At 37.8% G+C, this 14,538-nt stretch overlaps 1 protein-coding gene across 2 annotated transcripts in view; it reads right to left on the bottom strand.

Annotated features, from left to right (window-relative positions):
* The window catches only part of LOC129241007 (calcium-binding protein E63-1), a 221,754-nt gene that overhangs the window by 167,928 nt on the left and 39,288 nt on the right, over positions 1-14,538 (bottom strand). Inside the window, exon 1 of one of the 2 annotated variants that reach the window (XM_054877122.1) lies at positions 7,682-8,476. The exons of the other annotated variant lie outside the window; for it this stretch is intronic. Within the exon in view, the coding sequence (XP_054733097.1) occupies positions 7,682-7,717 (36 nt within the window). The 5' untranslated portion in view covers positions 7,718-8,476. Of the gene's footprint in view, positions 1-7,681; positions 8,477-14,538 lie in introns of those variants that run through there. 2 annotated transcript variants of the gene reach the window in all.

The raw sequence follows: 14,538 nt of genomic DNA, 5'->3' as shown, positions 1-14,538 counted from the left end.
TGTAGTGAAGATCAGTCAGAAGAATTGCAAGAGATACCAATGTATCCAGAAAAGGTCACAGTTTGGTGCGGTTTATGGGCTGGAGGTATCATTGCACCGTACTTCTTCAAAGATGCTGCGAATCATAACGTAAGTGTGAATGGTGAGCGCTACCGTGATATTATATGCAACTTTTTTTTGCCCAAAATGCAAGAGCTTGACTTGCATAACATGTGGTTTCAGCAAGACGGTGCCACATGCCACACAGCACGCGTAACAATGCAATATAACGCCTTTCGATTATTTTTTGTGGGGCTATGTTAAAGCTCATGTCTATTCAAACAAGCCTGCTTCAATTAACGCATTGGAAGACAACATTAAAGCATTTATATGTGAGATATCGGCCGAAACATTGTAAAGAGTATGCCAAAATTGGACTGGACCATTTAGGTCAATTGGATGCACCATTTGAAGCGCAGTCGCGGTCAACATTTGCATGAAATAATCTACAAACATTAAATTATATGGACTGAACTATCGATTTAAATCAAAATTTCATGCATTTTTCTGAATTTTACGTGGGTTTTTTTAAAAAATTTCCTATAGCTCTTAAAAAATCACCCTTTATAAGTAGAAAGGGTGTTTAGACTTTCTTGGCCACACTTGTATATGGTCGTGCAAAGGAAGATCAAGACTATCTAATCCATTTTTATTTGATTACATCTTTAAGTTTATCCAACAGAAAAGTATAGTATTCCTATGTAATATTGACCCCATTTTCTTTATAAATGGCCAAAAAGATGACTTCTTAAGCCCAAAAAACAGTAGTCATCCTGAACTTCCTATTATGACACCTGGAACTTCTCAAGTAGCTCAAGTGCTGATTCTGTTCATGCCTTCTGCATAGGCTTCTGCTTAGACTCAAGTTCATACATTCAAGTTCAACAATTCGGTTAGGATACCATTGAAAGAGGGGGAAAGATCCGGCTAAAAAACGTATATCTGTTCTCGCTAGACAGCTTCAAAAGCTCACGTGACCATTCGATGCGCTACTGTTTCTAAAGTGGGGTGAGCATTCTCGGAACTCGCTATGTCCTTAGACATACCAAGGTGATCACTGAAGAAGTTTGCACCAACCATAAATGATACTCCAACCATTTCCACGATTTCTTTGCTCTTCAAACGTGCATTTTCTAGCACAGGTTTTATGACTTTTTCAACAATGCTTGATGGCATCGCCTAAATCGGCCGACCTGAGCGCTGATCGTCTTAAACTGGCTCTCTAATTCGCTTGAATAGACTATACAACTTATAAATCATTGTTTCTCTATAATCAGATAATAACTCTTCCATTAAGCTCTGTAGTATTTTCCTTTGCTAACGGAAAATGGCGGCCGCCGTAGCCGAATGGGTTGGTGTGTGACTACCATACGGAATTCACAGAGAGAACGTAGGTTCGAATCTCTGTGAAACAACAAAATTAAGAAAAAGTTGTTTCTAATAGTGGTCGCCCCTCGGCACGCAATGGCTATCCTCCGAGTGTATTTCTGCCATAAAAAAGCTCCTCATAAAAAAAATGTGCCGTTCGGAGTCGGTTTGAAACTGTAGGTCCCTCCATTTGAGGAGCAACATCAAGATGCACACCCCAATATGAGGAGGAGCTCGGCCAAACACCCAAAAAGTGCGTACGCGCCAATTATATATATATAAGTAACGGAAATTAAGCACGACACGAAATGCAGTTTTCTCCATAGTTGACTCCCAATTGATTTATAGGACTGAAAAATAGATTTATGTTTAGTTGTATTAAATCGCTAAGTAGGGATAAGTATAAAAAAACCCCCATTCCACTGATGAGACGTTTCGTAAATCTTTTGGCCTCCTCTGCCACTTTTTCGTATTTCATGCTTCTAAAATTTGAAAAAATTACACGCACACCATTTTTGAGCCCTATTCGTATTATTATGCTCCAGATTTTTAACAATGAAAAAGCATTCTGGATTAGTTTTAGTCCGCTCCTAACTATTATTATTATTATTATATAGAAGGTGACTTATCACTGCGACCTGAAAGACCTATTTATTATGCCCGCTTCATGGATTCAGAGTATTTCCTTGTGCCAAACTTCCGCAATACATTTTAGTATTTGCCCTATTTTATTGAATTTTAATTCCTCAGGTGGTGAAATATGTAAGTTTGCCCAGGTTTTTGTGCCGCTTATGCACCAATGTTGGGCACGATGCACATGTTTAACGGTTTCATCATTCTCCCTACAGAACCTGCAAATGGCATTGGAGTATTTTTCCAGGTTAGTAAGATGATAATTCAAACTACAATGGCCTGTTAGAATGCCTGTGATGATTCTGAATTTATTGTTATTTAATTCCCTGCAATCTTTAAATCGGTTTAGGTTAAAGCAACCTATCATTCCATTCTTCCAGTATTAACTACTTTGTTTTTCCTCTACTTCCCGAGTGAAAGAGAAGAAGTTGACCTTTCCTAGGCCACGAAATGGCTTCGCTACATTATGTTAGCTGCGTATATTTGCAGATATTATTCATTTAAATGTGTTAATTTACTAATTTGCCATTAAGCTAAAATGATTCAATGATTCATATGAATATGTTTATATATGTATTTATGCCCAGTTGTAAAACAAATAGTTAATACGGCGATGAATGTGTTAAGTGCCCACAACTGCGTGTGTTTTGAATTTAAATAGCTCGATTGATGATGATGCCTGTGATGTCGATAATGCAGTGTGGTTATTTACCATTCATTTTCATCAATATATTATACATATATATATACATATATATTCGTCATTCGCAGATATTTTGGTTTTTTTGTGAACGTGTTTTTCGCAATGTGACGTATCAGCGGTACTTTTTCGAAGAATTTATTGCGTTGGGGAATAAATTAATAGCGTTTTCATATTTTCCTTTATTTTACAACGATTTATTTGCTGTTTGGCAAAGGGTAAGTATTCATTCGATAGAACTCTTTCTGCTCTACAAAACTATGTTAATTTATTTTTGAGTTATTTAATTTTTTATGAGTTTCGAGGTTTAGCAATGGAATACCCAGAAGGCAAAAATCAACATTTTTGACACCTGCTCTTTTTTACTTTTCATCGAGGCCAAAAAGCTGCCGAGCAGCCTCGGACATTTGCGATGTGTATGGAGATGATTGCATACGCGTGAGTCCAGAATTGGCGGAAAAAATGAGCTGCGACCATAAAACATTTACCGAATACCGATTTACCGAAAAATTGTGAGCCTGGGTGCCCACGGTTAACAAGGAGCTCTGCATTGTCCAGCTACACTGCGTGAATGAAGCTGTTCGATTGAAAAGGCCTCATCGACATGGTCAAACCAAACTTCTTCACGACAATGCCAGGTCCCATGTTGCACAAGCCGCCAATGCCGAACTCCAAGAGCTCAAACGGGAGGTCGTTCAGCATCCGCCGCATTCTTCGGATCTTGCGCCGATCGATTACCATATTTTTTGCTCTCTGTCAGACCATATGAAGGACGTTACCTTCGATAACAACGATGTCCTTAAAAACTTGCTCAAAAACTTCTTTGGCACCAGACCAGGCGATTTTTGGCGGAACGCCATCAATAAATTGGTCGAGAGGTGGGAAGGGGTTGTAGACAGCAACGGCGAATACTATATATAATTGATTAAGTTATTGATATTATATAATTAATATATTATTTTTTGTTTAAATAAAAGTCTTTGGTAAAAACGCTATAAACTTATTCCCCAATCTAATAGGGAATCAAGTAGATAAGTTTGCATTATCCAACAAAGCACACCCTGAAAAATGAAAATATGTCTAATTTTCAGATACTTCTTCCAGATGACCCTTTGGAATGACTTGTAGTAAAGTCGTAACCTGTAATACCGGACTAGTTTTGAAGTAGTTGACTAGCTGTTATGCCTAGATAAATATTCCCCAATTCGTCTACAAGGTGTAAGCCTGAGATAGTTATTAAAAGTACTGCGAATTTTCGAACAACTTTCACACTAAGCTTCTCAAAAGTCCTAAAATTATGGTTACGGTAGTTATCTTTTACATTTCAAAACAAAGTGAAATAATAATGAAGACGGCTTTATTCGTTTTTAAAATATTCTCCTTGTCAATATCCTTTTGCGTTTGCTTGAATTAATTTTCAAAGCTCTTATAAGTTACCTCCAAAATAAGCTGTTTAAGTGTTTCAACACCTTCCTCAAGCGTTGAAAAACGTTTACTTTAAATTTTATTTTTGATGTGCGGGAACAAAAAGAAATCATTAGTGGCAAACAAGAGCTTTAAGGCGAATGGCACTTTAATTCGATCTTTTGGATTTTAAAAACTCTCTTGTGTGTTCCATTACATGAGATGTTGCATTGTGGGCTCTTTGGCTCACTTGGCGAAAAATTTGCATATGAAAGCAACAACAAAGTTATCGAGCAGGATTCACCACTAGCGAGTATTCCTCACAAAGCTGGTATAACTCACTATTTTCAATGCGTCCAGTTATCTTTCGAGAGAGTTTCATTTGACCACGATCATACCTACAATGGCACTTTTGTTGCTTCAATATTGCGAATTCTCTTTTGGTGTTGCCTACTTTGGTGTTGCACCTTGAAATTTTTAGTCTGTGATCAACAATAACATTGAGAAGAACAAGAGCACAAAGGGTATTGACAGAGCAGGAACATCACAAGTAACGAGTTGAAACAACAAATGTCTCCCTGTAGGGAGTTTTACCAATATAACCTTTAGCAGCTGTTGTTGTTGTTGTTGTTAACAGCATAGGTAGCCCTGTCAGTGTAGGCATATCATCGTTCGTCTTCGTCTAGCTCATCTAGGGGTAGGCCCAGGAAACATGCTGTTTCGACAGGTTGGGTCCAGAGGGAGAGGGGGGTTAGATGAGTCGGTTTAAGGGGGCATGTGAAGAGGTGGTTAGTGTCGTGCGGGGTACCTTCACATGCCGGACATGTGTTTGGTATGTCGGGGTCGATTCTGGATATGTAGGAGTTTAACCTGCTACAGTATCCAGAACGTAGTTGTGCCAGTGTTACACGGGTCTCACGGGGAAGCTGGAGCTCTTCATCTGCAATAGGTGGTGGTTGGACTCCGATTACGGCATTCACAGGACGGGAGTTCAAGAAGGTGGTAACGGTCTCCCGGTGAATGTCGTTTATAGACTGTCTAAATACTGTCCGGTCCAGTAGGTTACGGTCGGTCTTATCCTGGATTTCGCCAGCGTAGTCTAGGAGGTGTCTCCTGACGTGCCTGGGAGGCGGCTCGGGCTCAAGCAGGTGTCTGCAGGGATGAGACCTACGGTCTCGTAGCTCTTTTCAGTGCTAAAAATATATGTTTATTTATACGATTTGCTTCATCAATTCGTCACCTGCTAACGCTTGGTGTCCTACTATAAAAGAAGAAGGGCGCTACAAAAAAATATTGCATTATCTGTAGTGTTACTTGATCCACTAGTGTAAAGTCCATCTGTGAACGACAGAAAAGTTAAGAAGCAGTTTACTCTCCAGGATAGTTCCTGCGCAGCTATTTTTGTAATTTTTTCAATCTCTAAATATACAGCTCATCGTCCAAATTTTATTTGAGAAGAAGAAGTGAAACCACCTTTAAACAGCTAGTAAAACTAGGGGGTATGAACATTGATAAAAAACATAAATAAATAATTGGCGTGTGCACTTCTGTTAGGGCGAGCTCCTCCTCCTATTTGTGGCGTGAGGGTTGATGTTGTTCCACAAATGAAGGAATCTACAGTTTTAAGCCGACTCTGAACGGCAGATTTTTTTATGAAGATCTTTTTCATGGCAGAAATACATTCGGAGATTTGCCATTGCAACCCAATGAGCGATCGCTATTAAAAAACTTTTTATTAATTTTTGGTGTTTCGTGCACGGAGATTCCATCGTACGTACTGCGAAGGGCAACCCATTCTGCTGTGGCAGCCGCCATATGAATATTAAATTATCAAAATAATACAAATATTGCAATATGGCAACAGAACTGAACAGCTAAAAAATGCTAAGTTGAGTTATGTTGCTTTGTCAAAATTCCGCAAATATTTTATCCACTGCTTAACCTGTCAACGGCAGGTGTCCTATGTATGTGTGTCTGTAGAGGCCACCTTGCCAACTCGGTGAATATTTCATTTTTTTATTTCATTAATTTACTGTACAAAGTACCTCACAGACTAGACAAAAATGTAAAGAAAAACAAGACAAAAGCGAAGTCAAACAGGCTGGAATTGGGTAATGAATTATTGCCTCGAAGTACACAAACAACACTGAAAATAAATGAAAGGGAAAGGAGTGTACTTTTCTGCAGATTCTAGATTAACTAGCTTAAGCGGAGAACTATAGGGCGGAAGAGCATTTACATATATGTTAACGGATCAGAAAATTTGGATGTATTGCTACCAATGAAGCCTAGAGCCGAGTACGATTTTGAAAGACTAAAATTAATCTGACAACTGAAAGAAAATTTCGCATTGAATAAAACTCCAAGGTTCTTAAACTCTGTTACACTTTGTTAAAAACATAACGACGCATCGAAAGTGTTAAATTAGATTTTTTTTTTAATATTCAAAGACAGACGCGACCTCCTGCAGCATCGACGGATATTGTTGAAGTCGAGTTGAAGCTTATGAGCAACCACAGATTTTTTAACAGATGAACAGGACATTTATAAATCAACCGCGAAGAGGAAGAAATTCGAAAAAAAATCGGAAAAACATTTGCTTATGCCATTATAAAAATTACAAAAAGAAGTGGCGTTAAGATGCTCCCTTAGGGAACATCTGAAGTAGCAACAAAATGGTAATTCAGAAAAAATCAGCAGACCTCAGGTCCATTTCTTCTTCTTCTTGTCGTTTCTCGTACTAACCGGCGCCAGTTGGACACACCAAGTGAAGCCAAGTCCTTCTCCACCTGGTCTTTTCAACGCGGAAGACGCCTTCTCTTCCTCTGCTACCAACAACAGGTATCGCATCTAATACTTTCAGAGTCGGAGCGTTTGTATCCATTCAGAGAACATAGCCCAGCCAACGAAACCGTTGGGTCTTTATTCGCCACGCATGTCTATGTCGTCGTAAACCTCATACAGCTCATTGTTCCATCTCCTATGATACTCGCCGACACCAACGTGCAAAAATTTTCCGTAGGATCTTGCTCTCAAACACTCCAAGGGAAGTGTCATCGGATGTTGTCATCGCCCAAGCTTCTGCGCCATACGTTAGGAAGGACATGATGAGAGCCTTAGTATTAGTTGTATTCATCGAGAGAGGTAGCACTTGTTGCCAAGAGAGATTCTCCGTTGTCTCCGAAATTTCTCACAACCTTGTCCACTTCTGTTGAGTAATAAAAAGGCACAGTTCATATTTCACACACTTAATGGCAACACTATTCCGCTGCTTGCTATAGAGAAAACTTTTAGCGCAAAAGTTAATGTTTTATTCTTGTCATTTGGCTCGTTAGAGAAGTTTAAAAATGATTTTTAATATCATAGTGTTTGTTTCTCAAAAACGCAGTTATTAAAAAAAAAACCAACAATCGTGTGCGAAGAGCACGACTTCGCAGCGATTGTTACTGAGTAAAAAATTAGCACCCTTCATTAAATGCTTTATAGGTAACAATAAATGTTTAAGTGTTAAACATAAATCCAAATATTTTCGCTCACCTTTAATTGCTGCCGTAGGCCACTCATTGGGCTCATTCAAGTTCAAAATAAACACCCTAATAATTTATTGCAAAGTGTTTGGTGGATTTGGTGTGCGTTTGTTTTTTTATTTTTTTTTTAAAGCAAGTAATTTACTACTTTGTTATACCTAAAACTTCAAGAGTTGATTTTAAATTTATGTGTGTGTGTATAGGACCACTGAATTTCTTTCTTTTTTTCTGTACAAATCTTTGTTGCTTTAGAGAAGATTTTAATTCTCAATTTATTTTATTTTCTTCACGATTTTCTAATAGATTACACTACTGTGCGCGGTGGTTTGTTCGTTTATATATTATATATATACGCATACTATATTTTACAAAATTATATTTATTATATTTATTCTATGTAAACATGAGGAGTGCAACTTTTCAGCTGATGAAATGTTTTGACGCGAACGCGCACATTTTCGCAAACGAAATGACTTCAGCGACTGACGTGAAAATCTTACGCCGCCGTCTGTGCAAATCTGGGAAAATTTTACATACACATATACATACATATATAAAAAACGTACGGTGAACTAGCCACGAAATTCGTGGTTGTCACACTCAGGCGCGCTAAACTTTTAACTACCTAAAGCCGACTCACAACCGAAAACAAAAATAATGCGAAAAAAATAATATTCAAAGCAGTAATGAACGAAATAAATCACAAAATTGAATTGACGAAAATTTCAGCTCAATATATGTACGAGTAGGCACTGTAAACACAATCACTGAAAGTACGCGCTAAAATTTTCGAATACGAACCGTTCGCTGCAAGTTTTGAAATAAGATTGGAAATTGTACGGCGAATAATGATCAGCAGTACCGGCGACTACGATGATGACGGCAACAGCATTGGCAAACGGATAGCATCAACAAAAACGGCAGCAGCAAAAACAAATGTTATGTAGGTAGCGATTGAGATCGCCCCTTGTCGAAGGCAAACAAAAGCTGTGCGATGGCGAAATAAAAATGAGTCGGCAACAAATATGAAAAATAAAGCACCAGTTTTTGGTGCAAAAAAAAAAACAACAACAAATGTACATACAATTTAGAAACATCGAAGGGTTATGTTTCAAACATATGATCGTTCACTATCTGCAGCATTTACCGCGAGTGAGTGACGTTTTTATACCCAATGCGTAAATGCACGAGCCTACTATGGCTAACCACCAAATATATAATAATTTCTTGTTGTTGTTGAAAATTAATTTCTCTATTTAGTAAGAGATGCTACATAAGGTGGCGCAAAATTAATCACCCTATCGTGAGATTTCTAATTTCTGAAAATGGCGTTCGCGAAGCTGTTGTTATGGTGAATGGCGAGCACTATCGCGAAATGCTGACTCAATTTTTGTTTAATCAGCTAAGCATCGACGACATTTGGTTTCAATAAGATGGTGCAACAAAATTATGTACCAGATTCTAATAAAAATAAAAAAATCTTCTTCTTCTTCTTAACTGGCGCGATAACCGCTTACGCGATTTTGGCCGACTTTAACAAAGCGCGCCAGTCGTTTCTTTCTCGTGCTAACCGGCGCCAGTTGGACACACCAAGTGAAGCCAAGTCCTTCTCCACCTGATCTTTCCAACGCAGAGGAGGCCGCCCTCTTCCTCTGCTAGCACCAGCTGGTACCGCATCGAATACTTTCAAAGCCGGAGCGTTTGTATCCCTTCGGACGACATGACCCAGCCAGCGTAGCCGCCGAATCTTTATTCGCTGCGCTATGTCTATGTCGTCGTAAAGCTCATACAGCTCATCGTTCCATCGCCTGCGATATTCGCCGTTGTCAACGTGCAAAGGTCCAAAAATCCTACACAGAATCTTCCTCTCGAACACTCCAAGTGTCGCTTCATCGGATGTTGTCATCGTCCACGCTTCTGCGCCACACGTTAAGTCGCGCATGATGAGAGCTTTATAGAGTATCCGTTTTGTTTGTCGAGACAGGACTTTACTACTCACTTGCCTACTTAGTATAAAGTAGCACTTGTTGACAAAAGAGATTCTTCGTTGTATTTCAAGACTGACATTGTTATCGGTGTTAATGCTGGTTCCTAAGTATACGAAGTCCTTTACAACCTTGAAATCATAACTGTCAACAGGTGCCGATACGCGGGTGCGCCGACTGTTTGTTTGATGGCAGGAGGTACTTCGTTTTATCCTCGTTCAGCACCAAACCCATTCGCTTTGCCTCTTTATCCAGTTTGGAGAAGGCAGAACTAACAGCGCGGTTGTTAAGGCCGATAATGTCAATATCATCGGCATAAGCCAACAATTGTACGCTTTTATAAAATATTGTGCCTGAGCGATTCAGTTCTGCGGCTCGTACGATGCTCTCCAACAGCAGGTTAAAGAAGTCAGACGACAGAGAGTCACCCTGTCTGAAACCTCGGCTCGGAGAGGTCCTTCCCAACTCTGACGGTGCTGCTGGTGTTGAGCAACGTCATCTTGCATAGCCGTATTAGTTTTGCCGGGATACCAAATAAAAAAATCACTCGTACCAAAAGTGTCCAGCTTCTTGCATATGCTGTTGACATTGGCATCTTAGGGCACTGCAAGCGAGATGTTATCACAGCATTTTCTGCTATCCAAAAAGAGTCAACTAGAGTGCCCCTGTCGGTTAACGAGGGCAAGACGAAGTATATGATTGGTCCAGCATTTCAGCGGCAACTATACGACAAAACTAACACTTTACGAGGCGCTGATCTTACTCATGCTACTCTATGGCGCTGAAGCATAAGCTGTGTGGTATTCGGTTATGCTGGCGAATGAACCACGAGATGTATGAGCTTTTCGATGATGTGAACATAGTTAAGCGCATCAAATATCATTTGTTACAGTCGACCTTAATCAGGTAACGAGTTTTAATCCTTAAGCAGGCCATACATAGAAGTAAATAGTTAAAACTCTGTGTCGAGATTCGAGCTTAAAGTGGAGTAAACTGTTCTTAACCGCAATAAATTGTTTCACTTCTCAAAAACCCGTTGAATTAGGTTCATTCGATTTTAACTAACGGCAAAATAATCATGTGTCTTAGGGCAGAAAGCGCAACAAAAAAGCGTACAAAATGTCAGTATGCGCAAAAGTTGGCAACTTTCTGCTTTTGGCGTACAGAAAATCGGGCACAAATAACAACGGTTTAAAGAATAATAATTTTGTGTCGCGAAAAACTTTATCAGTGGTGTTTTTTATTACATGAAATTAAATACAAAAAAGGGAGTCTAAATTAATTTAGTAAATTTAAATGCAATGCTGTCTTTTCAACAACCGCTCAAGCCTAATTAAAGTTGAGACACAATTCGAAAACCAAAATTTGTCCTGAAAACTACATATGTGTCCCATAAATTCGTGAACTCTTCCGTTTCAATAATTTTCTAATATATTTCAGTACCAAAAAAAACCTGTTTACATATGCACACTGACCAAATATAATATTGGTTTCTACGACAAGAACATCCCTTTTTTGTTTACAAGCGTCAATATTTTCATTGTGGCACCATTGGAATGTTTTACATGTCACGTCAGTCAAATCTGTTGTGGCAGGCCTATCTGTCATAGGCGCCGTCAAAGCATCTTGTCGGCATTTTTAAACGAGCATAAGAATTTTGAATTTAAACAAAAATGCATACTTAAATCTTTTTTATGGTCTGACACTGTCAAAACGTCTATCAAAGCTTAATTTTTTATCATGGCGTCTTCATGAATGAGCAATGCTTGGAAATTCTTATAAATCACTACCGAAATTTTGAGTCATTTGGTGCTTACCAAATGTACTAAGTATTGCATTTACAGTGTAGCCTCTTCTAACAACATCTCAATTAGCCGTACACCTCTCTTGAGCGGACATTTTTTTCTACACCAAATTTTATGTATCAGAAGAGGATACCCTTTTTTGAGTGGATACTTCCCATGGACAGACAAAAGCTGACTGACGATGAGTGTCCGCCCAACGGAGGTTTTTCTGTATATCAAAAATAAAAATTTGACTATTAGGTAACGTTTAAAACTTCAAACAATTGTTGCAACCCTTGCAGCTTTAACCCTTAGAAAGCTATACCACAAAAAATAATCTGACTAAATAATATTTCATTCTTTTCGCGTATTTTAATCGGAAAAATATAATAAAATCCTCAACAAATGTCCATACCTGAATATTTCACCGGAGTAACACTATTGGAAAGTTTTATTAAAAAAATTCACATTTTAACCCTACCGTGACTTTAATATAAAATGACATGTATCTGGTAAATCACAAGCATTATTAAAATATATTTTAACTATATCCTAAATACTATCATTTTGCATTTAAATAAAGATATTCCACCATCAGGGTTGGACATTTTTAGTGATAATTAAAATAAGGATTTCAATATTTTTCAGTGTTTTAACTATCCGTTTATTACATAAATTATTTACTGCACTATGCTTAACCCTGTCCACCATTAAGGTCATCCGATGACCAGCAGTGAGCCATGCAATGTAGTGCTAAATTAATATTTACAAGGAAAGCAATCATTGAGCATTTTGAACCGGCTGTTGTTCATAACCGCAACTTGGTGGCTTACAACTTATGGCGCATGTGAAAGTCTCATTTCATTGTACTTCAACATATCTTTAAAGCAATTGCTTCGTATTACGTCATTACTGCGGGATGGTGTATGAAATTTAGCAGCGTTTCACACTACATTCACTCAATTTCTCAGACCCGAAACCATCATACGAATCTCGGTGTCGATTGATTCGCTGCCTTTTCGCATTAAGTGACAAAGGTACCTTTCAGGCAGTATCATTTACCTTTGATCTCGTTAATGGCGAAATTTACTGCCCAGTTCTTCTAGAAAGATTACAGTTAAATGTTCCTTACAGAAATTTTTGTTGTTTCAATACGACTCAACCTTTTTTGATTTGGGCCTTTATGGCCAAACAGGTATTTCAAATGCAATTAAAAAATTACTTTCTATGTAACCAATCAAACTAATACTTCGTAAGTATTTTGTTATTTTAGTTTCATAATTATTAATTTCTTTAAAATTCAATGGTAATTTGTATGTATTTTTAGCAATTCAATGGTTTGTTATGTTAATAATCTAATTATACTTCACATTTTAATTTGTATTTTACACACACATTAAAATTTGTATTTTAGCTTTGAATTAATATTTTAAATGTCTGTTCTGAATTTTTTAATGAATAAATAAATAAATAAAGAGAAAGATTTGGAATGTTCGTCATCGCCTATTATAACAGAAAATGCTAGGTCAAGAAAAGACAATACAAGGAAAATCTGTAATTACCCCAATGGTTAATTTTAGCAATTTCAGTGATATATCCACTTTTGACGGCTTTGTTTTGTGGACTGAAGTATGGCTTGGGCTGCAGTCATCGATGTCTCGTAAAGTATCGATCAAACAATTTAAAGTTTGTGCTCGTTGTCAAGGTGACATTTCACACTAAAAAAATTCCTTTGCTGTTTGTTCCATTCAGTTACAGGGTCAACAAAGAGAAAACTCAGTACATTTTACATTTCTTTGATAAAGGCTAAAATTGTGAATGGTATTTATGGTGCCGATACTGTAACAGGTAATTACGTGCAATTTTGGTTTCGTCGATGCCGTTCAGGCATTTTTGATGTTAAATATGCACCTCGTACAGGTAGGCCCGTTGACGAAAATGTCAATAAAACTCAAAGAAGTAATCTAAGTTGACCGGCGAAGTTGATAGTCATAGGATCGCCCAGAACCATAAAACCATTTTAAGCCATTTGCGCAAAAATGGTATGTATGTCTTTTTCGCCAATATATAATATTAGCTACATATATAAGTACATACGTTTGAATATTCTGAGCTGGTGGTCACACTCTATGAATGCTCACTTCAAATTTCAGTTATAATAATCGCCCCAACGAAAAGGCTGGACGGGTTCGATCGAATTTGGCAAGTCAACATATAATATGTACTTAATATACGAGTAGAATTTTCTTGTGCCAGTGACACAATGCAAAAGTATTGAAAAGAACCGAAAATATCAGTGACGTAAACGTTTCAGTTTAAAGCGACCCAAATTTGACGATTTCACACCATTCACGGGAATTCGACACCGGTCAATAATTAACTTATAATAGATAATTAGATTGCATACAAAATTTAATTGTAATATTATCATGCTTTTAATGGGAAACAGACTTCATTTATTGTAAATACTTGGAGAAATTTCTGAATTTTCTGAAGATATTCCGGAAACTTTTTGATCAAGGGGGTATGTACCTATCTACAATGTGTATTTTAGTATCAGGTACAAAAGTAAGCGAAAATGATGTAATGGAGAAAGCAGTTTTCACGCTGTAGATATGTATAACTTAGTCTTGCTATAAATTCCGTGATAAATTTTACAACGCATCCGGCGAGAATAAAGTCTTGAAAAGAGTTCCTTTATTTTTGCTTTTGTTCGTATGCATTGGCTACTCAGTTTCGTCGGAAATTTCGCTTGTCAACAATGAAGTGGGGAGCTAAGAAAATCGCTTGAACTGACTGCATTACAAAAGTGTAAAAGAGACTTACGAATTGCTCAAAAAAACTTTATGTTTAAAGAATTATTGTTAACCGATATTGAACGATGAATCGTTTTTCCCAAGCGTCTGAAAGTGACAAGACAGAAAAAGAAGGGGTCGATCTCGCCTGGTTTGAACCAGTGCAGTCATAAAAGCCGATGGAGAAAAAATTTGCAGGAATCACCTCAGAATGCAGAAATGTATCGACAAAATCCATGTGAAGACTTCCTTCGCTTACTGGTCATGAAAACGCGCTTGAAGAAAATTATACTCGAGCGATGC

This window comes from Anastrepha obliqua, chromosome 3 (genome assembly GCF_027943255.1).
Source record: "Anastrepha obliqua isolate idAnaObli1 chromosome 3, idAnaObli1_1.0, whole genome shotgun sequence".
Taxonomy (NCBI): domain Eukaryota; kingdom Metazoa; phylum Arthropoda; class Insecta; order Diptera; family Tephritidae; genus Anastrepha; species Anastrepha obliqua.
The sequence above is the reverse complement of the archived record's forward strand: the minus strand, read 5'-3'. Positions and strand labels throughout refer to the sequence as shown.